The sequence below is a fragment of the Prionailurus viverrinus genome, chromosome B1 (assembly GCF_022837055.1).
Source record: "Prionailurus viverrinus isolate Anna chromosome B1, UM_Priviv_1.0, whole genome shotgun sequence".
In the NCBI taxonomy this organism is placed as follows: domain Eukaryota; kingdom Metazoa; phylum Chordata; class Mammalia; order Carnivora; family Felidae; genus Prionailurus; species Prionailurus viverrinus.
The window spans coordinates 76,404,736-76,428,444 of record NC_062564.1 but is presented as its reverse complement, the minus strand read 5'-3'; the positions used below and the strand labels follow the sequence as shown (position 1 = coordinate 76,428,444).

The window sequence follows — 23,709 nt, the reverse complement described above, 5'->3', positions numbered from 1 at the left end:
GTGGACAGGCCCAAACTCCATAGATCTTAGCTACACTACAGGGAGAATTTCTTCTCCCTTTGCCTTGTGCGTGGCCTAGTCATCTTTATTCTCTCCCCAGGGTAGTAGAGGAGACCCCCTGACATGTAGAGTGGAAGACTCCTGGGTCCTCACAGGAGTGGTCAGCTGGGGATCAAACTGCCTTCAAACCAACGAGCCTGGAATATATACAAACATCAGTTTCTACAAATCTTGGATTGAGAAGTCAGCCATTTCACATACTGACTTTTCAATGCCATCCTCAGTCTGGACCTCTCTGGGTTCCTCCTTGTAATGCTTCTGCCTCTCATTTTCCTGGTACTACCCTAACTGGCTGAGGTTAGTATGGTCATGTAAGTAACAATAAAGAATGAGAAAAAAAGGGGGGATATTCTAGAAGTTGATGGCTTTGATGAGAGAGTTTGAAGATTTAGCAAGACAGATGCAGTTATGCTACTTCTAGCTATAGTCACCATAACCCTTATCTGTTTGTTGCCTTTTATCCCCAGGTCAACCTGAAAAGCAAGATCGTCAGTGTTAATAAAGTCTGGCTGATTCCAACGGTTATTTCTTATATTCTTTTTTTTTTTTTTTTTCTTTTTTTTTTTTTTGGATGAAACTGGAGATGGGGCCTGGGGAAATCCAGGAGCACAGAACTTTAGGCCTGAAAAGGATCTGGAAACCACCTGGCTCAACCAATCTCACATTCTACAGATGAAGAAACTGGAGTTCAGAGAGGTTTGTTTACCCTTGCTGAACTCGAGATGAAAATCATCCAATCTGGGCCTACAATGGGTTCTGAAGAAAAAAGCAGGGACTCGAAAGATTAGCTTTCAGTTGAAGCACACCAGGCAAGAGGAGCTGAGGGCAGAGCATTAGTTATTCCTGTATAACAAATCATCCCAAAACTTAACAGCTGAAAATTCAAACATTGATTATCTCACAGTTACTGTGGGTCAGTAATCAGGGAGGGCTTAGCTAAGCAGTTCTGGCTCAAGATCTTTCAAGAGGCTGCTACTGGGCCATCTGGGTGGCTCAGTCACTTAAGCGTCTGACTCTTGATTTCAGCTCAGGTCATGATCTCGCCGTTTGGAAGACTGAACCCTGCATCAGGCTCTGTGGTGACAGCATGGAGCCTGCTTGGGATTGTCTCTCTCCCTCTCTCTCTCAAAATAAAAAATATTAAAAGAAAAAAAAAAGAGGCTGCTGCTGTACCAGCTGCAGCCATCTCAAAGCTCAACTAGAAAAGGAGCTGCTGCCAAGCTCATTCATATGTCTGTGGCAGGCTCCAGAGGATCTGCTTCTAAGCTCACTTACACAGGCATCTCCAGAGCACTGCCTCATGGCAGCTGGCTTCCCTGAGAGTGAATGATCCAAAACAAAGTAAAAGAGAGCACCCAGCACCACAGTCTTTTCATAACCTAATCTCAAAACTGATTTCTCATTACTTCTGTTGTATTCTGTTCTTTCAAATAGTTGAGTCGAGACACCTGGGTGGCTCAGTTAATTGAGCATCCAACTTTAGCTCAGGTCATGGTCTCATGGTTAGTGGGTTCGAGCCCCGTATCGGGCTCTGCACTGACAGCACACAGAGCCTGCTCTCTGCCCCTCCCCTGCTCATGCATGCTCTCTCTCTCTCTCAAAATAAATAAACTTTTTAAAAAGAAAAATAAAAAATAAAATAGTCAACAACGTGTGAATATCAGGAGGCAAGGAAAACTACGGCCTTGGATCTTATAGGCTGCCTTCTATAGGTAGAGTAAGGAAAGGGTGTGGACTAGAAGCTAGGAAGCTAAGATTGACCAGTGTTTAGTAGTTGAGATCAAATGGAGGGATGGGGAGTTTAAATAGAGATATCTGGGGGAGAATGCCTCTCCCTCCCCTTAAGTCCACCTACGGAAAGCACTTCATGTTTGTGCTCTTAGGTGTACTGGGGTTAGGGAAGGTGTTTATTAGAGAGTTTCCAGCTTGCAATATCCTAACTAAAGAGTGGTCTAAGAACATATGTAAGAAATGTATGGCTGCTTTATCCCTGTCTCTTTCCAGGGCCTCTGGTATACAAAGAGTGGTTAAGAACATGGGATGTGACACTGGCCAATGCTGAGTTAATTAATGGGTTTCATAAGCTGATTAAAATAATAACAGGATTCTCTGTATTACTAGGCAAATAATAGCTAAAAATAATTGATAGAAGTTTGGGCAAGACAGTAGAATTAACGACAAACAAAATGGATATCCCTTGCTCAAATTTCATTAAATACCAATAAAATCACTGTTTTATTTTTTTTTAATTTTGTTTTTTACATTTATTATTTTTGAGAGACAGAGCACTAGTCAGGGAGGGATAGAAAGGAAAACACAGAATCTGAAGCAGGTTGCAAGCTCTGAGCTATCAGCACAGAGCCCGGTGTGGGGCTCAAACTCACAGTGAGATCACGACCTGAGCCGAAGTCAGACGCTTAACTGACTAAGCCACACAGGCGCCCCTAAAATCACTGTTTTAAAAGGGAGATAGTCATTAATAACTGCAAAGGTCATTACATAAAAATAAGTAAATTAAATTTGGGCCATTAAAAAGCTTTCCATACATATGAAAATCGTAAGAACTTTGAGAAAAATTAATTCTCTAAATGTGAAAATGATACAAAATATAGGCAGGATTCAAAGAATGATTATGATTTATTTTCAAAGGGACACTATTCATGTACAAGTTCTCAGGATTTTTAGGACTTTTTTTTTACGTGACAACACTAAAGAATTGGAAGGCAAAATAATTAACATAATTAACAAAAGAAAAGATAAAACTTACTAAACATGTGAGATTCTAAATAAGTAAAAAAGAAGTATGAGAAAAGATGATGGATCTAGATACTAAAGCCAAGAAATCCAACAAGGAGAAGATAAGAGGTTTTAGAATCATAAAATAAAATAGTTGAAAGGCACCTTACAAGCTATTGGATACAACTCTTAACTCAAGCAAACTCAAGTTTGCTTATTTAAACAGACCCAATGGATGATCCTTACACTTCTTAACACAGCAACATTGGAAAATTAAGTAAGTCACTACTTGGAATCGGAGAATGGGAACTATTTTCACTACACAATATTGTTGCACCCCTTTCCCACCAGAATCCTCTAAAACTGAAACTTAACAAGAAAATACTTACACATAATACATGAAATGGAATGAGATAATTATCTGTAAAAAGAACCCCCCAAATTTCAACAAATACATGACTTATGTGTTTTATGAATAAGCTAAACTTGGAGATCTAAGTACAATCTTGAAACAACATAACAGGCATGAAATCAGAACTGAGAAGCTTAAATGTAATCAATAGCATTAGGCACTGACTAAAGGGACCGAGTATTTAGAAGGGGGAAGGGTCAGCATGGAATCCAAGGCAACAAAAGCCAGATAACTTACATGTTCATCAGACCCAAGGAAAGAGACTCTAAGCCTGATGAATATAAACTTCACATTTATTTACAAAAATACGTTCTGTTATGGAGAAGTGCTCTTTCACCTAGTTTCCATAAATAAGGGATAGATCATCCTACTAAGTGAAATGCTTGTGGAGATTAACCACTTCTATTCGTTCAGATCCTAAGTCTCTTCAAACCACCACCCACTTACTAGTTCGCCCCTACTCATAAAGAAGATGTGCCCTGGTTAGGAAAAATGAAAATCCCAAATAATGGAAATGAATAGCTTTCACTGCAAATAAACATTCTGGCTCATACACAGACCTCTTAAAATTTAATGTCAGTCTCTTGAGTTTGATGTATTCTAGGTGCTCTGACAAACCTTAAATTTCAGAAGCCAAAAAGCTAAGGGCCCAGAACCTAAATTGAGAGGATTTGTATCAAGTCATGTTGCCTGTGAAAGACCTGCCAAAGTGGACTCTCTGCGTGATAGGACATCTTTAGCTCATCTCTGTAGCAGAAATTTATATTTACTTTATGTCTCCTCTGTATCGAAATAGTATGCTATTTCCAACATTATCTTCCATTCTAACAATTAAAGAGGAGATTATTTATCCTGCTTTCACAAATGAAAACACATACACACAAAAAAAACACAACTGAGGCTTAGAGAGGTTAAGTAACTTGCCTAAGATTACACAGCTAATATTTGATTAAATAGATTTATCCAGGACTGTTTGACTCAAAAGATCTGGCTCTTTCCACCACACAAAATTACCATTCACTAACAGCGCCATTCGCTTTTAGAAGGCTCTACTAAAGGTTCTTTATATTATGCCAAAATAACATTTCCCTTTGGTTCTAGTTATTTGTACTTATTATACTCCTAGCTCCATTTGTAATTATTCGGGTGCACACAGTTGTATTTCTCCTTCTACACAGATAAGAACGGTCTTGAGAAAAGAAACGACTATCCTATTCATCTTCTTGACCTCCTAGCAGCATCTAACATAGTGGTCTGAAAGACAGAAAGCATCAAATCTTATTTTCTGAAAACAAAATGAAGAGCCATAGACTATAGAAAGCCAGTCGTCAACAACATTGGAAGAATTCCCTTAGTATGAGTACAAGCAAACAAATATAAAAAGGGAAATATTTCCTCTTTTGGTGATCAAAAGGACAAGACCAACTCTTGCAAAGGGGGACTGGTTGAAAGGCAGGCAGCAGGGCTCTGGGCAAGCAGGATGGAGCTCAAAGCAGGATCAGTCCCTCTGGAGAAGGTGAGTGCAGGAGAGGGAAACTATAGACTGGCCAATAAGGCAAAGAGCTGGGAAGAGGAAAAGGGTATCTGTAGAAGGTTGTCCAGGGCTTGGCCCTGACATAATGAATGCCAAGGATACAAACCAGTTCTAGCATATACTGGTTAGTGGAATTAAAGCTGGACTAAAAATGTCTTGTACAAGTTCAAGAACTAAGACCAGGCTGGATCTTTTAATCAGCCTCGGGTCTATTGTTGCAAGGTGACAGAAAAGGCAAAGTGCCAGAGTAATCAATTATTCTTTAAAAGATTGTTTTACAAAGGGATTTATTAATTTTCCAATATAGTACATCAATCTGATGGGTTGAATTAGAAAAGAGACAATGGAATCCATTTGCCCTTCCTGGAAATACAGACAAAAAACTCCAAAACTTGCAAATCTACTGCTGTCTCAGTTTTATTCCCAGGGTGCTTAAGAGAGACTGCATCCCTGAAGTGGCATCCTTGCTCTATAACACTGGTTCTCAACTGATGGTGATTCTGCCCCACAGGTGACATTTGGCAATGTCTGGAGACAATTGTGTTTGTTACAACTGGAGGTGGGTAGTACTCCTGACATTCAGTAAATGAAGGCCAGAAATGCTGCTTAACATCCAACAATACATAGGATGGCACCCCACAAAAAAGAATCATCTGGCCCATAATGCCAATAGTGCCAATGCTGAGAAATTCTTATCTAAAGGCACCATCAACATTAATCTAAGCCAACACCAAGATGACCTGTTTGTCCAGAATTAAGCTAATACTTAAAATGGAGATACTAGCTCAGTAACAATAAAAACAGCAGCTACTATTTATTATTGCATCCTTAAATAGGCAAACCCAAGCTAAGCACTACATCTCATTTAATTTTTACAAAAATCTTGTGGAATATTATTATTCTCCTTTTGCAAAGATGGAAAAGTTGTAAGTTGGCCACAGCCACATGGCAAGTAATAAAGCTCCTACCACCACCATCACATTGCTACTTTCCAAACCAACAATTATTGTGTATAGCAGAGGCACTTAAAGATATCTTTAATGTTATTAATAGGGTAATGACCTGGGAACACAGAATCGAAGAGCTAGAGACACAGCATGATGAGAAAGGCAGAAAACTAAAAGCGCCGTCTTCAGGAAAGTCTCTGGAGTGCCACTGGCACCTACTCTCTTGCTTCTAACTCCCTGTCACTTCCTTATATTAGGAGAAGAAATGGGAACAGTAAAATGGCAGAACAACATGTTTCTTGATTGCTAAACCCTAAATAAGAAAATATTTGTAGAGAGATAACTGGGCAGATTGACAAAGGTAAATAAAGATAAACAAATAAGCAATGCATAATTCAACATTACATCTGTAAAGAATTTGAGATTAAGTGATTCCTATGCTTTCATGGAACAGGAAAACGCAGGCCGTAGGTGACTTGCTCAAGATCATACGGCCATCCCCATGAAAACAACAGGATAGTACTGTGGGTAGAAAACTAGAGGAGTTTTCTCCAATATGGTAAAAAAAATATTACCTTACATTTAAAAATGAGTGGTTCAGTCGGTTGAGTGTCCATCTCTTAATTTTGGCTGAGGTCATGACCCCAGGGTTGTGGGATCAAGCCCCACATCAGGCTCTGCACTGAATGTAGTAGGATCTGCTTAAGATTCTCTTTCTCCCTCTCCCTCTGCCCCTCTCCCCCGCTCATGTGTGCTCTCTCAAATACATACACACACACACACACACACACACACACACACACACACACATATATATACATACATACATACATACATACACACACACATATATGGAAAGAAGGAAGGGAGAGGAGGGGAGGGGAGGGAAGGAAGGAAGGGAATTTTCTGGAGGAGGTCCAAGATGGTAAGCATTGAAAGATCCTAAACTCACCTCCTTCCATAGATACCCCAAATCTATAGCTACCACATATGAATCATTTCCCACTGAAAAATATCTGATTAACTGCTCTCCACAACAAAGAATAAAATAAGCACATCAAGATGTGTAGGAGAGGCAAAGATATGGTCTCACAAAAAAACCCACCCCTGGCTTGGTGGCAGATAATAGAGAGGAATCTCAGCAAAAAGGCACTTCTCGCAGGGGGAGGGAGAGGCTGGTCCCCCACAATGGGCAACCCAACCCCTGGTATCTGCATGGGAGACAGGAGCCTCCAAAACATCTGGGTTGGAAAACCAAGGAGGCTGATATCTGGGGTTCCCAAAGCATTACAGGAAACTGAGATTCCCCCTCTTGGAGGGTTCACATGTAGCCTTGTTGACCCTGAGACCCAAGAGAAAAACAGTCTGAGAAGTGCCTACGCTATACGCGACAGAGATTCATTTGCTAACCTGGGGGCACTGGCTGAGGAGCAGGAGACAGGTGAGATGCTTACCAGAGAGGGAGGCACTGCTGCACACCACTGTCACACTCTCCACGTAACCTGCTAGCACAAGCAGGCAAGTTTGGATGCAGTACCCTCCTGCTGCTTTGCTGGGACAGTTTGGGGCAAGAAGTCACAGCACTTGCTGAGGCTGGGGAGTGAGGGCAGTAGCAACCCTCCCTCGTTCCCTGTCTGGGGCAGGCAAGATGATAGGAAGCATAGACCCCCCTGCTCTCTACAGTTTGTGAGTGTGGGCAACTGCAACATTTCCCCGTCCCCTGACTGGGGCTGTTGACTGTGAACAGTCGTGGCATTCTGCCGTTCCAAGCCTAAAACCAAAGCATGCAAAACAGAAAAGGTACTCCCACTGAATCACTGAACACCTCAATCCCACAGGTGCATGCAGTCAAGACATTTTCCCACTGCCTTTCTGAAGCCAGAGAGTATGCCCTGCCCCTTACACTCTCCAACTGACTCTCTAAAGCTAACAGGTGCATGCAATCCACACAGGGGACACCTCTTGATTGCCTGGCCCTGGTGACCAAGAGGACTGGTGTTCCAAAGCTCCATGGAACTGTAACAACTGGAAAGGCAGTTCTTGGCAGGCTCTGACCTCCAGGGCACTACACAGCAGAGAGAAACACAAATTCAGCCTTCCTGTGATTAAAAACCAAAACAAAACAGACAAACAAAAACTATTCACTTAGTCTGGAGCTTCAGCCTAAAGGATAGGCTTCAGGTTTCCCACACACACAGAGGCTGAAGAGGTGGTCCCAGGGAACGTAAGCAGTGAGACACCATCCTTGCACACTAGTCAATGAGACTTCCCAGGAAGGAACTTATACACTCATGTGGAGCCACAGTTTTTACAATCGTCACCCAGGGGATCCCTCCAAATCCACTGGTTTAAAGACAGCAGGGGTTACCACTGTGGCCCCATAGGACTATATATATTTGCCTACTTTAAAAGCTGCTGCCTGAAAGTCTGGATTCCAATCAACCTAAAACTATATGCTAACTGACATTCTTTCCCTTGGATCACTGACAAGTCTTGGTACACCCTCAACAATTGGAGAATATCAAAAATAATTCAGGCAGCTTAGACAATCTCAAAGGTTCAAGAGACAACTAATAGCCAAAGCAAGTTTGAATGAGAAAGATCACAGCCACATAAGGCCATTCCTTCAAGACTGAGAGCGGTAGCTATTTTGCCTTATAGAAACAAACACACAGTCAAACAAAATGAGGAAACAGAGAAATATGTTCCAGATGAGAGAACAAGAACAACACATCTGAAAAAGACCTTAATGAAATGGAGATAAGTAACCTACCTGATAAAAGAATTTAATGTAATGGTCATAAAGATGCTCACCTAACTCAGGAGAAGAATGGATAAACACAGTGAGAACTTGAACAAAGAAACAGAAAACATTAAAAAAGTACCAAGCTGAAGTCATAGAGCTAAAGAATACAATAACTGAACTGAAAAATATACTAGAGGGGTTCAATAACAGACTGGATGAAGTAGAAGAACAGATAACAAACTAGAAGGTCAAACAATGCACCTCACTCAGAGCAGCAAAAGAAAAAAATATTTTCAAATGAAGATAGCTTAAGGGACTTTGGGGACAAAGTCAAGCAGAATAACATCCACATCATAAGGGTCTCACAATGGAAAACAGAGAGAAAGGGACAGCAAACTTATTTGAAGAAAATGGCTGAAAATTTTCCTGGGGAAAGAAACAGACACATAGGTCGAGGAAGCCCAGAGTTACAAATAAGATGAACCCAAAGAGGGGCACCTGGGTGGCTCAGTCGGTTAAGCGGCCGACTTCACTCAGGTCATGATCTCGCGGTCCGTGAGTTCAAGCCCCGCGTCGGCCTCTGTGCTGACTGCTCAGAGCCTGGGGCCTGTTTCAAATTCTGTGTCTCCCTCTCTCTGACCCTCCCCTGTTCATGCTCTGTCTCTCCCTGTCTCAAAAATAAATAAATAAATAAATAATTTATAAAAATAAAAAAAAAGATGAACCCAAAGAGAACGAAACCAAAACACACTCAGATTTGAAGGAGAGAGAAAGAATTCTCCAGATGAGCACAAGCTAACGTAGTGGATAACTACTATACCACTAAACCAGCCTTACAAGAAATATTAAAGGAATTTAAGCTGAAAAGAGAAGGCACTAATAACAAAAAATACACAAAAGTAAAAATCTGACTGGAAAGGTAAATATATAGTAAAGGTAGCAGACTGATCACTTACAAAGCTACTAATAAGATTAAAGGCCAAAGTAGTAAAATTAACTGAAACTACAATAATTAACTAAGAAATACATAAAATTAAAAGATGTAAAAAGAGACATCAAAAACATAAAATGCAAGGAGGCACTTGGCTGGCTCAGACAGTAGGGCATATGACTCTTGATGTCAGGGTTGTGACTTCGAGCCCCATGTTGGGTGTAGAGATTATTTTAAAATCTTAAACAACAACAACATAAAATGCAGGGGTATGGGGAGTAAAAATGTAGTTTTGGAATGTATTCAAATTTAAATTACTATCAATTTAAAATAGACTGTCACACACATAGGATTATATATGTGAAGCTCACAGTACCCACAAAGCAAAAACTTACAGTAAAGGAATCTAAACATAACATTAAATAAAGTAATCCAATCACAGGAAAGACAGAAAGAGAATAAAGAAACAGAGAGAAACTACAAAAATAGCCAGAAAACAGTTAACAAAATGGCAGTAAGTACATACCTATCAATAATTACTTTAAATGAAAATACACTGGGGTGCCCGGGTGGCTCAGTCGGCTGAGCATCCAACTCTGTTTTGCCTCAGGTCATGATCTCACAGTTCATGAGTTTGAGCACAGTGTCGGGCTCCATGCCAGCACTGTGCAGTCTGCCTAGGATTCTGTCTCTCCCTCTCTCTGCCCCCTCCCTGCTCATCTGCATGCACAAGTGCGCACTCTCTGGCTCTCTCTCTCTCTCTCAAAATAAATAATTTTTTTTTTTAATTTTAAGAAAAGGGGGCACCTGGGTGGCTCAGTCAGTTGAGTGTCCAACTTCAGCTCAGGTCATGATCTCGCGGTTCACAAGTTTGAGCCCCACATCAGGCTCTGTGCAGACAGCTAGTTGCGTGGAGCCTGCTTCAGATTCTCTGTCTCCCTCTCTCTCTGCCCCTCACCCATTCATGCTGTCTCTCTGCCTCTCAAAAATAAATAAGCATAATAAAGAAATAAAATTAAAATTAAAAAAAAGAAAAGAAAATGGACTAAAATCTTCAATCAAAAGACAGAATGGATAAAAAAAAAACAAGACATATTCATTTACTGACTACAAGTGACTCACTTCAAAAGTTAGGTCACACACAGACTGAAAGCAAAGGGATAAAAAAGATGTTCAATGTAAATGGAAACCAAGAGAAAGCTGGTATAGCTATACTCATTTCAGACAAAGCAGAATTTAATATTTTTAAAGTATATTTATTTTAATATATACTTACATTAGAGTGAGTGCATGAGCAAAGGAGGGGCAGAGAGAGAGAATCCCAAGTAGGCTCAATACTGTCAGTGAGGGCCCGACACGGGTCTCAAACGCACAAACTGTGATATCATTACCCAAGCTGAAATTAAGAGTCAGACTTAACCACCTGAGCCAGCTAAGTGCCCCCAAAAGCAGACCTGAAAACAAAGACTTGTTACAACAAGACAAATAGGAGCACTACATAATGATACCAAGCAAAAAGATACAGTATTTATAAATACACACACACACACACACACACACACACACACACACACACACACACAACCAATCCAGGAGCACTAAAATACATAAAGCAAATTATTAACAGACCTATAGGGAGAAATTGTCCACTCTCCCCACTTTTATTCAACATAGTATTGGAAGTCCTAGCCACAGCCATCAGACAAGAAATAAAAGGTATCCAAATTAGTAAAGGAGCAAAACATCCACTATTTGTAGATGACATGATACTATACACAAAAAACCCTAAAGATTCCACCAAAAACCTACTAGAATAAATGAATTCAGTAAAGTTGGAGGATACAATTTTGATACCAAAAATCTGTTGCTTTTTTATACACTAGTAACAAACTATCATAAACAGAAATCAAGAAAATCCCATTTGTAATGCCATCAGAAAGTATAAAATACCTATGAATAAATTGAACCAAGTAGGTGAAAGACCTATAAACTGAAAAACCGTAAGACACTGATGAAAGAAACTGAAGACAAATGAATCAAACAGTATTCTGTGATCATGGATTAAAAGAATTGACGTTATTAAAATGTTCACACCACTCAAAGCAATCTATAGATTCAATGCAATCCCTATCAAAATTCCAATGGCATTTTTTGCAAAAATAGAATAACTTCTAAAATGGGTATGGAACCACAAAAGACCCCCAAATAACCAGAACAATCTTGAAAAAGAAAAACAAAGCCAGAGGTACCACACACTCTGATTTCAAACTATACTACAAAGCTATGGTAATCAGAACAGTATGGTATTGGTATAAAAACAGACACACAGATCAACAGAACAGAGAACCCAGAAATAAACCCATGAATATATGGTCATTTACAACAAAGGAAGCATGAATATATAATGAGAAAAGAACAATCTCTTCAATACACAATGCTGGGAAAACTGGACAACTGTATGCAAAAGAATGAAACTGAACCAGTATCTTATATCATAACCAAAAATTAACTCCATAACAACTCTTACACCATATCCAAAACTGGATCAGAGACTCGAATGTAGGACCTGAAATCATAAAACTCCTAGAAGAAAACACAGATGGTAGGTTCCTTGACATCAGTCTTAGCAGTATTTTTTTGGATCTCACTTCAAAAGCAAGGGAAACAAAAAGAAAACAACACTACATCAAAGTAAAAAGCTTCTCCACAGCAAAGGAAACCATCAACAAAGCAAAAAAGCAACCTACTGAATGGGAGGAGATATTTGCAAATCATGTATCTGATAAGGGGTCAATATACAAAATATATAAAGAACTTTAAAAACTCAATAATCAACAACAACAAAAACCCAAACAATTCAATTTAAAAATTGTCAGAGGACCTGAACATTTTACCAAAGAAAACATACAGACAGTCAAAGGGCACATGAAAAGATGCTCAACATCACTCACCATCAAATCACAACCACAATGAGATATCACCTCCTGCCTCTAAGAATGACTAGAATCAAAAAGAGAAAAAATAACAAGTGATGATGAGGATGTGAACAAAAAGGAACTGTTGTGCACTGCTAGTGGGAATGTAAACTGGTACAGTCACTATGGAAAACACTATGGAGGTTCCTTAAAAAATTAAAAATAGAATTACCATATGATCCAGCAATTCTGCTACTGGGTATCTATATGAAGAAAACAAAAACACTAATTTGAAAAGACACATGCATCCCTATGTTCACTGCAGCATTAGGTACAACAGCCAAGATATGGAAACAACCTAAGTGTTCATTGATGGATAAATGGATAAAGAAGATATGGTATCTGTATATACATAATGGAATACTACTCAGCCATAAAAAAAAGAAATCCTGCCATTTATGACAACATGGATAAACTTTTAAGGTATTATGCTAATCGATAAAAGTCAGACAAAGAAAAAGACAAATACCACATGATTTCATTCATATGTGGAATCTAAAAAACAAACACACAAGCGGCGCCTGGGTGGCTCAGTTGGTCGAGCATCAGACTTCGGTTCAGGTCATGACCTCGTCGTTTGTGAGTTCGAGCCCCAAATCAGGCTCTGTGCTGACAGCTCAGAGACTGGAGCCTGCTTCGGATTCTGTGTCTGCCTCTCTCTCTGCCCCTTCCCCACTCACGTTCTCTGTCTCTCTCTCTCTCTCAAAAATAAACATTTAAAAAAATTTTTAAATTAAAAAAAAGACCACAAACACACAAACAAAACTAAACTAAACTCAGACTCATAGATACAGAAAACTGATTGGCAGTAGCCAGAGAGGAGGAGCGTTTGGATGGGAAGGGAGCAGAATGAGTGAAAAAGATTAAGAAGTATAAACTTCCAGTTGTAAAATAAATAAGTCATGAGGATGTAACATAAAGCACAGAAAATACAGTCAATAATATTGTGTTAATTTCATAAGGTGACAGATGGCAACTAGACTTACTGTGGTGACCATTCTGCAATGTGTAGAAATGTCACATCGCTATATTGTACACTTGAAACTAATATAATATTGTAGGTCAATTATACCTCAATTAATATAAATAGGAACAAAGAGAAAAAGTGAAAGAGGTCATTTTCTTTTTTTTTTTAATTTTTTTTTAATGTTTATTTATTTTTGAGACAGAGAGAGACAGAGCATGAATGGGGGAGGGGCAGAGAGAGAGGGAGACACAGAATCGGAAGCAGGCTCCAGGCTCTGAGCCATCAGCCCAGAGCCTGACGCGGGGCTCGAACTCACGAACCGTGAGATCGTGACCTGAGCCGAAGTCGGACACTCAACCGACTGAGCCACCCAGGCGCCCCGAGGTCATTTTCTTAAATAACTCAATGCCATTATCACATCTATCAAGATTAGTAATAATTCCTTGATACCATCTAATTACCCAGTTGATTATCAAATGGCCTTGATTGCATCAAGATGTCTTTTTAGAGTTGGTGTATTACAAACCAAACAAGGGCTACACATGTTTATGTCTCTTAAGTTTATTTTCATCTAGAGGAATTTCCATCCCTTTTTACCCTCTATACCATTGGCTTACTATAGAAAACACATCAGTTTTATAAAATGTCCCACATTCTGCACTTGACTATAAACTTGTGTTATAATTAAACTTATTTTCTTATCCTCTGTGTGTGTTATAAGTGGAAGTAACTTTAGAAACTCAGGTTTCCCTTTTTTTTGATATGAATACTTCATTGGATATTGCTTCGTACTTTGCCACATCAAGAGATTCATGTCAGCCTTTTCCTACTTTCATGATGCGAAGATTGATTCAAATGATTAAAATGGTAACAGCTTGAGCACTCCATCAACCTCTCATCCAAAACTTTCAACTACTGATGATCATCCCCTGAATCAATTATCTCATGAGGGGCTGCAAGTGGTGGTATTCGAATTCCATCAGTCCAAGAACGCTTATGAGCTGGAATTCCTCCCTCTTATCAACTAGGCCCATTTTTGTATTCTAAACTACCGTCTGGACAGGAAAAGCAGATAACTACTTCTTTCTTTTTACTTTCAATTTTCAGAGGAAAGGGTTGGTGTCTTAGTTACTATCAATAAAGCTTATTTCTAACTAAACAAGAATCAAAATAAAACTTTTTTTAATGAAACACTTAAACAAAAGGAAAAAGAAGAGATCTGTAAGCAATCCAACTAATTCTGAAGAGTATTAACCAGTGACTTCAGATTTATCCAGGGACATAAAAGTCCAAAGATATAGGGCAAGCACAAGACTCTCAGTGGAAAAGGAGTATCTGGTCAAATTCTTGTTCCTTTGATAAATCAACAGAAAGATGTGTCTAGAGCTTTGATGTCTTTGCAAAATGACCACCTTTATTCCAAACATGACTTAAAGGCAAACCTCAAACTGAGATCTGACTTTGTAAAAAGCTATACTTAAATAGGCTGACTAAATAAAAATGTCCTGTAAACACCATAAAGTAAATTGGAATACCCTGAGATACAGTGAGTCTGGCATGTGTCCCACCACAACAGTCTCTGCTGCTTAGCTGGTCACATTTCTGCATCCTCATCTTCCCCACTACATGTATAAGGGCACTGACTGTCCAAAGACAATTAGCCATGAAACTATGTCCCAGTAAGACAAGATAATGTGTTCAAGTCCTTGGGAATCTGGGCTGAAAATAAGGGAAAACTTGGGCTGCTTTCAGTGGATAGAAAGAAAAGGCATGGACTGTGCTTGGGCCATACTAATGGCATAGGAAAAGAGGTAAAGACCCTGAACTCTCGTTATGAGCCCTTGAGCCATCATGAATCCAGAGCTCCCTTCCTGCTCTGGTCTCCAGGTCTGTCCTGTGATAGCTCCAGATGTCCTTGTTAGTCTCCTCCTTATTGTTCCACAGATGTCTGTTTGTGAGGGCTGCCATAACAAAGTACCACAGAGTGGGGGGCTTAAAAAACAAATTTGTTTTCTCAAGGTTCAAGGTGTCAACAGGGTTGGATCCTCCTAAAAGACAAGAGGGAAGGATCTATTCCAAGCTTCCTTGTAGACAGCCATTTTTCTCTTTGTATATGTCTGTGTCCAAATTTCCTCTTTATATAAGGACACCAGTCATCTTGGATTAAAGCTACCCTAATGACCTCATTTCCTTAATTACTTCTTTAAAGACACCATCTTCAATGGCCACATTCTGAGGTACCAGGGGATAGGGCTTCAATGCATGAATTTTGGGGAATACACATTTCAGCCAATAACAATATGTTTAAAGTAATCCCCTCTTTGCTTAAGCTAGTTTAAGTGAGTCTTGTTGGTTGTAACTGAATAAACCTTACCAAAATAGCTACATTTTCTGGTCTTCTATTATTTAATTATTCATGTGTTTCTTTCAATCCTCCCAAATAGTCTGAGCTATAAGAAAGCAATAACATGCTTCAATAGTTTGTTGAATTCCACCTCCACAGACCTAGTACCCTACAAACAACTGGTACCAAAAACATAAAAGGGCACAGAGAATTCTGTAGAAGGTGCTGTTCCCTCCCACCCAGATCACCTTTCAGAACTAAAGTATGCATTCTCCTAGCAACCAGGAAGGTTGACTGCTCCTAGTTCACAGCTAAGTCCTATCCCAAGAAATGCCAACAGAGGCACTTCACCTGAGGTAATTCCCATTCCTTGCAGGCAGTCTACATCCAATCATGCATAAGTCCAAAGGCCCAACCTTCTTGTCTCCATTCAAGACATCTCTGAAGAGCCATCCCAGCTCCAGAGCAACTTGTGGGATTGGCTGTGGCCTATATGCAAGTGAATTACAATTAACTCTCTCTCTGCCCAATCCTGTTTCCATCCCCCACCCCCACCCCACAACAAGGTGTTCATCCTGAGGCCAGTCTCCAATAAACTCCCGACACACAAATCTCTTAGTCTATTTCCCAGAAGGTATGATTTACCCTATATTCTATGGTTAACACTGTTGACAAAGATGAAAACAAAATTAGGAAAAATTATCCAGGTACTGGGTTAATTTCCTCTTTCCCATTTCTTGCTTTTAAAGAATCCTGTCCATCTTCTATTCCCTTGCTAGAGAAAGGGTCCTGTTCCTTCCAATCCCCTCCAACCTGCCCTGTGCAGATAGCTACTATATCCTTCCCCCGCTCCTATCCTCCAACCCACAAGCAGGAACCACAGACCTCCTGCTCTCCCTGGACACAGGAGGCGCCTCAGCCTCCCCCCCCCCCCCCCAGCCCAGGCTCCTCCCTCTGGGTCTGTGGCTGCATTTCTGAAGTCTGGCCCCTTCAGTGCCTGGCACCAGGTGAAAACCAAAGGACAGGAGGGGGTGAACCAGAGGAATTCATCTAGGAGGTGAAGCTGGTCCTGTCACCCTTCCCTGGCTGCTCCCCAGCTGGCCTCTCCTTGGGAGCCTGAGTTCAGAAAACAAGAAGTTCTGATTCTGAGGACCGAGAGAGACATGGGCCCTGCTGGCAGTGCCTTCCTACTGTCTCTTCTGCTGGGTGAGCCTCTGGGGTGGGTGGCACGGGAGGGAAGAGGCAGAGGTTTTTGGTGCAACAAGTTATCATATAGAACAAGATGTCACTTCACCCTTGGGATATTACTTATGAGCAGTGTGTCCTGAGGAAGTGCTGAGGGGATACTGTATGTGAAGCAGTAAACAAAATAAAGATCCTTACCTTCATGGAGCTTATAATCAATTCACTTACTAAATAATATGTAATGTAAAATTTAAATATGTAAATTTTAAAGCAGGTTAGACAGTCATAAAGGTTATGAAAGGAAAGGGGCATCAGGAGTGCAGGGGCAGGAGGTGTGCTGTAATTTTCAACAGGGTAGTCAAGGAAATTTCACCAAGGAGTCATTTGAGCAAAGCCCTGCAGGAGGTGAGTGACTTAGCTACAAGAATCTAGGAAAAGAGCATTTCAAGCAGAGGGAACTGGAAGTATAAACGCAGGTCAGTGATTTCAGGAATAAGCTTGTTAACTTATTATTCTGGCCCACAGTGATTTAAAAGCAGGGTAGGCCGGGGCACCTGGGTGGCTCAGTCGCTTAAGCATCCAACTCTTGATTTCAGCTCAGGTCATGATCTCACAGTAGTGACATAGAGTCCCATGTTGGGCTCTGCACTGGGCATAAAGCCTGCTTGAGATTTCCTCTCTCTCTCTCTTTCTCAAATAAATAAATAAAAATAAAGGCAAGGTAGGCTGAAAGCAGCAAAAGGGTAACACTGCAAAATGCCAATTCAGTTAAAGAAAACAGTTCCCAATCCTCAAAAGCATCTGAAGGCATCATTGTGTTTGCAACCTAATATACTTGATATTCCTGATGACAACCTTGAATCTTCAGTAAAAGTCAAGTTATGTTTCATGTATGCTGCTAAAAGAAGACAGTGTGTAATTTTCAAGATTCACATTAATGGGCAGACATTTATAAAAAGTTTCTAAAAATTTGGCCTTTAACACAAATCTGAGAAATATTTCAGTATCCCACATACTTAAATATGTGGAAAGCCTCTCCTCTCAGTGAATCCAGACAGAAGATGCATTATTATATATTAAAGATATGGTGTCTTTCTTAGGGTCTTGCCCATGCTCTTCTCCCAAAAAGAAAGACCTGCCGTCAGATGAGTGGTCTCTAATTAGACTGCTGAGTTTGAAACTGGGACGGGATGGAGGATGGAGGCTGGGAGGACCTGGGTCCCAGGAATGGATGGGAGTTTGAGGATGATGAGAAGATGAGGACCAGAGGAACAAGACACCCAGTGTGCCACACTTGCCTCTCTCTTCTTTTTCTAGTGTGTGGACGACCCATATACTCAGGCCGTGTCGTGGGTGGCCATGACGCTGTTGCAGGGCATTGGCCAGTCAGTGTGCACTTGCACCAGGCCCATGTCTGTGGAGGGTCTCTCATCGGTGACAGTGGACACTGACAGCAGCACACTGCATAAAAATGTGAGTCCTAGCTGGTGGCTAGCACACAGATAGGTTCTCAACAAATACTATACTTGAATGACTTTATGAATGAACCAACAGACATATGGAAGTGGTAAGAGGGGTAGGCACAAGGAAATCCAACATCACCTTGGACTAGGGATAGGATGTAAAGGTAGAGAAAGAAATGATGGAGAAAGGCACTATATTAAAAACTTCTCTTACTTTGTGCCAGATCACTTCCTAAACATCAGCCAGGGAATCTTAAGTTTTTCTGGGTCACAAACACAATCTGAGCGGTCTCTCAGAGAGCCACTGCTGTAAGAGAAGCAAGATGCCACGCAGTGAGTAGCAGCAGGGAGAGGCCTGTGTGAAACTAACAACTCCAGCCAACAGCTAGTGAAGACCTGAAGCCTGCCAACATAAGGGAGTTTGGAAACAGATCCTCCTGGAATCGAGTCTTGAGATGATGGCAGCCCACCCTGATTAGAGTCTTGTGAGAAATCTTAAGCCAGAGGCTCACACCTGATTCGTGACCCACAGACACAGTGAGATAAATGTTTGGTTTTTTAAGCCTCTAGGCTTTATGGTAACTTGTTATGCAACAACAGATAGCTTATATATTTAGAAATCAAAACAGCAGGGCTTTTCAATGACAATACTGAAAGCTCAAAGGAAATACAGCAATAACTTCAAAATGCTGAAAGAAAATTATTTCCAATCCAGAATTCGGCCCATATGCAGAGTACTGATCCAAGTGTGGGACAGAAACAAGATATTTTCAAATCTACAAAGCAGCAAAAATGTTACCTCTCAAAAAAAAAAAAGTTACTTCTCATGCACACCTTCTCAGAAAGCCCTAGGAAAATGTGCTTCATCAAAATAAAGGAGAGAAAAATAGGAAAACATGGAATACAGAAAAAAGGGGCTATAACACAGAACAGAATCCCCAACCCCCCAAAATGGGAGAAAATGCAGGATCAAACTCTAGCCATAAGCATACGAGGAGACCACAAGAGACAGGAGACAACAAAAGAAAGAATAGTTAGGAAGACAGGAAAGGAGAAAAGCAACAAACCAGCCCTGGTACAAGCTGGAAGTAGCCTGGTTAATTCTAGGGTCTCTTACCATCTTTTCTCACCTAGAGACTTTGCGCTACACATAGGCAGCTTGTTCTCAACCAGCTGTAGCACCTAAGCATGCTTCACTTTTATTCTCCCTTTCTCTTCCCCTTAGGAGCTGGATTCTTTTGTTACATATGGTATGGCTGGGATCAATTCACACAGACCACTCAAACCAAAGTGTGAAGCATCATGTATTCAAAATTATTATCCATCCCCAATTTCAACATATAACTGCAGACATCACCTTGTTGAAACTGGTCTCTAGAGTCACCTTTTACTTCTTTCATCCTGCCCACCTGCTTGCCCCACATTACAAAGCGATTGACACTTCCAGGCTCTTGCTGGGTGACTGGATGGCAAAAAGTTATGGAAAGTGAAGGTGAGAATGGGTAGAGAAAGGGGTTTTATCCACTATCCTCTTGTACCCACTTCATAACATCTGCATTTTAGGCATACCATTACTATGGCAAGTTATTTTTTTTAATAAACCCCAACTTATTGATACTATATATAAGTCTTCAAATGTCTTTTTTCACATATGCTTAATTTACTCTTATATCCTGCCTAGAGTCTAGCTATAGCTGCAAGAACAGATACTAACAATTTGAACACATAATTACCTCTTTGAAACAAAGGTTAACAAACCTGATCTAAGTTTGGAGAGTCTAGTGTTTGTGAAAATCTGTTTTTAAAGTGTTGTGTCAACTCTTTCCCAGTGAAGACAAGAAATGATCTGGGAGCAGACGAATGGGAAAGCAAGAAGTTTTAGAGTACTTCAAATACTCACATCTTTACTTAATCAAACTGTATCAGAATTTCTCTTTATTTAGAACACCAGGAATACCCCACATTGGCATATTAGAAAAACATTAAAACAAATGGAAATAATTTTGAATCATTCATTGTTCTAGATTAGCTTTACCAAAAAAAAAATCTTCCACTAATAAATATGATTAGAAAGTGAGGGGGCACCTGGGAGACTCAATTGGTTGAATGTCCGACTTCGGCTCAGGTCATGATCTCGCTGTTTGGGAGGTGGATCCCCGCGTTGGGCTGTGATGACAGCTCAGAACCTGGAGCCTGCTTCTGATTCTGTGTCTCCCTTTCTTTCTGCCTGGCCCCCCTCAAAAATAAATGTTAAAAATTTTTAAAAAGAAAAAAAGAAAATGATTGTATTCTGCTTTTGGATTCCCATTCAGGGATTTCCACAAATCACAACTGAATGTTGTCCTTGCCACTTTCCAGATTGCTTTTCCTTTCATTCCTGTCTGTCTTTACAGATAGTGATTACCCTTCCACGTTCCAGGAAGCAAAAATAACCATCTTTGCCTGCCAGGCCTGTGAACTCTACAACCCAACTGGCTCCATGTTGCCAGAGTTAGACCAAGTCATCAAAGAAGATGAGATATGTGCTGGTCATTCAACTAACAAGAAGGATAGCTGCAAGGTTAGGGTTCACTCTTTTTGTTTTTTTAAGGAGGCCTTAATTTAGATCCAAGTTTTCCTGTAGACAACAGTAGATTGGGAATTAGAAGACAAAGGGTCTGACAATAATTCTTGTGTTATGCTGAACAAGTCACTTAACCTTTACCGATTGATTTAATCTCTTCAAGTTTTGATCTAGACAAACGCAAACCATTGGTTACTGGGTTTCCACAGACGTGTATATTTTTATAAATATATTAGCAGGCTGACACAGAATTGCCAACTTAATTTTTTTTTCAAGTAAGAACATTTCACTCTACACTTAAAAGATGTCATTCCACTGTCTCCTGATCGTAAGTGTCCAATGGGAAATCATCCATCATTTGTGTCTTCCTCCACTTAATGAATGCATTGTGTTGTTTTGCTATGGCTCTTTCCAATAAAATTACTTTCATATTTGATTATCAGAAGTTTGTGATGTGCTAGGTATGATTTTCTTTGTATTTATCCTATTTAGGATTCACTGATTTTTTGGTTTTTGCTTTCATCAAAACTTGAGAATTTTTCATTCGCAATTTCTTCAAATATTTGGCTTCATTTCTCTCTTTTCCTCCTCTGGTTGAAATAGAAAAATGTAACACCTTTTGATATTTTCACATAGAGTCTCTGATACTGTTTTATTTTTACCTTGTTTGCTCTTCAAATTGGATACTTTTAAATTAATCTATATTCAAGATCATTGCCTCTTCCTCCCATCATCTACAATTTAGTGTTAAGTTCATCCAAGTGAAATTTTTCTTTCAGATATTTTATTTTTTAGTCCTAGAATGACCATTTGGTTTCATTTCCTTTCCCTCTCTCTTCCTCTCTTTCTCCTCTCTCACACACACATTTTTCTGTATCTCTGCCAACAGATATCTGTATCTCTTGATATCCTATCTGTATATTCACTACCTTCAAATCAAACAACAATGGAACGTGTATGGTTTCACACCCACCAGGATAACTATAATCAAGGTAGATAATAACCAAGAGTTGATGAGGATGTGGATAAATTAGAACCTTCATACACCTTGGAATATTGTCTAGCAGTTCTTCAAAAGGTTAAATATAGAATTACCATATTACCCAGGAATTCCACTCTGGGTAGACACCCAAGAGAAATAAAAACATATGTCCACGGAAAAAATTTTGCATGAATGTTCACTGCAGCATTATTCATAATAGCCACAAAGAAAAAATGATCCAAATACCTATCAACTGATGACTAGATAAACAAAATGTGGTATATCCATATAATGGAATATTATTCAAGCCATAAAAAGGAATGGAGCATTGATATCTGCTACAACAAGGATGAACCTTGAAATGAATATGTTAAATGAAAGAAGACAGACACAAAACATCATATATTATATGGTTCCATTTATACAGTATGTCCAGAAATTGCAGATCCACAGAGGCAGAAAGATTACCAGTTGGCCTAGGGCTGGGAGGAAATGAGGGTGACTATTAATGGGTATGGGGTCTCTTGGAGGTGATGAAAATGTTCCAAAATGGGTTGTGGTGATGGGTGAACAACATTTGAATGTACTAAAAAATACTGAATTGTATACTTTAAATGGGTGAACTGTATAGTATATGAATTATATTGCAATAAAGCTGTTAGAAAAGAGACAGCAAGATTGAGAGACATACCATCACCTACTATCACTATCATTTTATATAAGAAAGGATCACTTTAACACTAAAAAAAAAAAGGCAATAAGAACCTAAGAATAGAATAATAAGGACAGTTCATTCAAATGAAATAAATTTACCTTAAGGGAAAAAATTCATCACATTAATTTCTCTTTTATATCACAGATGAGTATTTTGAAACTATGGCTATAATTTAGCTAAGGTCTTTGCCAATCTCAAATTCCATGATTTTAGAATTCCCTCCATGATATTCCCCTGATACAGTAACAAGTCTAGCTCCTTCCAGAGTTCTCCAGCTCCATGGGTTCCACTGCCCCATTCTAAGGAACTCTCCACGTCTTGTGACCACTCTCCTCTTCAAGGTCCTTTTTCACTATACTCATGAACTTTATCTTTCCTTAGGGTAATTCTGGAGGGCCTCTGTGATGTCATATTAATGGTGTATGGATCCAGATAGGATTGGTAAGCTGGGGAACAGGCTGTGCTACATCTCTCCCTGGAGTCTACACCAGTGTGATCTACTATCAAAAATTATTAAGACCACTATCCCAAGAGCTGAGGTCGTGGGTGCCAACGATTTGGACTGATCTGACCTCCTGTTCCTCATTGTACTGCTCTCTCTAGCTCTCCTGGGACCCTTCTGTGCCTTTGCGCCTAACATTTTACCAGGAGAGTAGACAGTGTAGCTAAAGCCTCCAAGTACAGGGCTAGGGTGGGAATACATACAGACTAAGCCCCAGGAGCAGAAAACTCACAGGAGAGTCACTGGGAACTCTCGATTACTTCATTAAAATAATTTGAAATGATTTTGTTTTTGAGGTTCTTTACTCTGGAAGTATGTTTTAGAGGTCGGATAGCTGAGAAACAAGGCTGCCACTTCTGTACATGGCATTCTTTGTCCCTATGAATCTTGCAAGGCAAGAAAATACCTTCTATAAATAAGTAATTATGAACACAAAGTGGCTAGTGGAGAAGCAGGCAAGAGAAAAAGTATCTGTGAAGGCAAAAGGGAAAGTCCTCAAGGAAATATATTAAGAGTTTACTTTGTGCCCCTGGTTGGCATTATGGGCTTCTTACCTTGTCTATACTCCTCGCTTCCTCTACTATTCTATACTTTGCTTATGTAGCAAGGGATGGAATAAAAAATGTGCATATGTAAATCAGCTCTGT

The 23,709-nt window shown here is 39.9% G+C and overlaps 2 protein-coding genes across 4 annotated transcripts in view; one reads left to right on the top strand and one right to left on the bottom strand.

Annotated features, from left to right (window-relative positions):
* The window catches only part of SH3D19 (SH3 domain containing 19), a 186,401-nt gene that overhangs the window by 131,478 nt on the left and 31,214 nt on the right, over nt 1-23,709 (bottom strand). The window lies entirely within an intron of this gene.
* On the top strand, nt 6,878-23,216 carry PRSS48 (serine protease 48). The gene is given in 8 exon segments (XM_053447922.1): nt 6,878-7,130; nt 18,155-18,277; nt 18,280-18,310; nt 19,526-19,685; nt 19,687-19,792; nt 20,694-20,860; nt 22,942-23,068; nt 23,071-23,216. Coding segments are annotated over 8 exon segments (1,113 nt in total).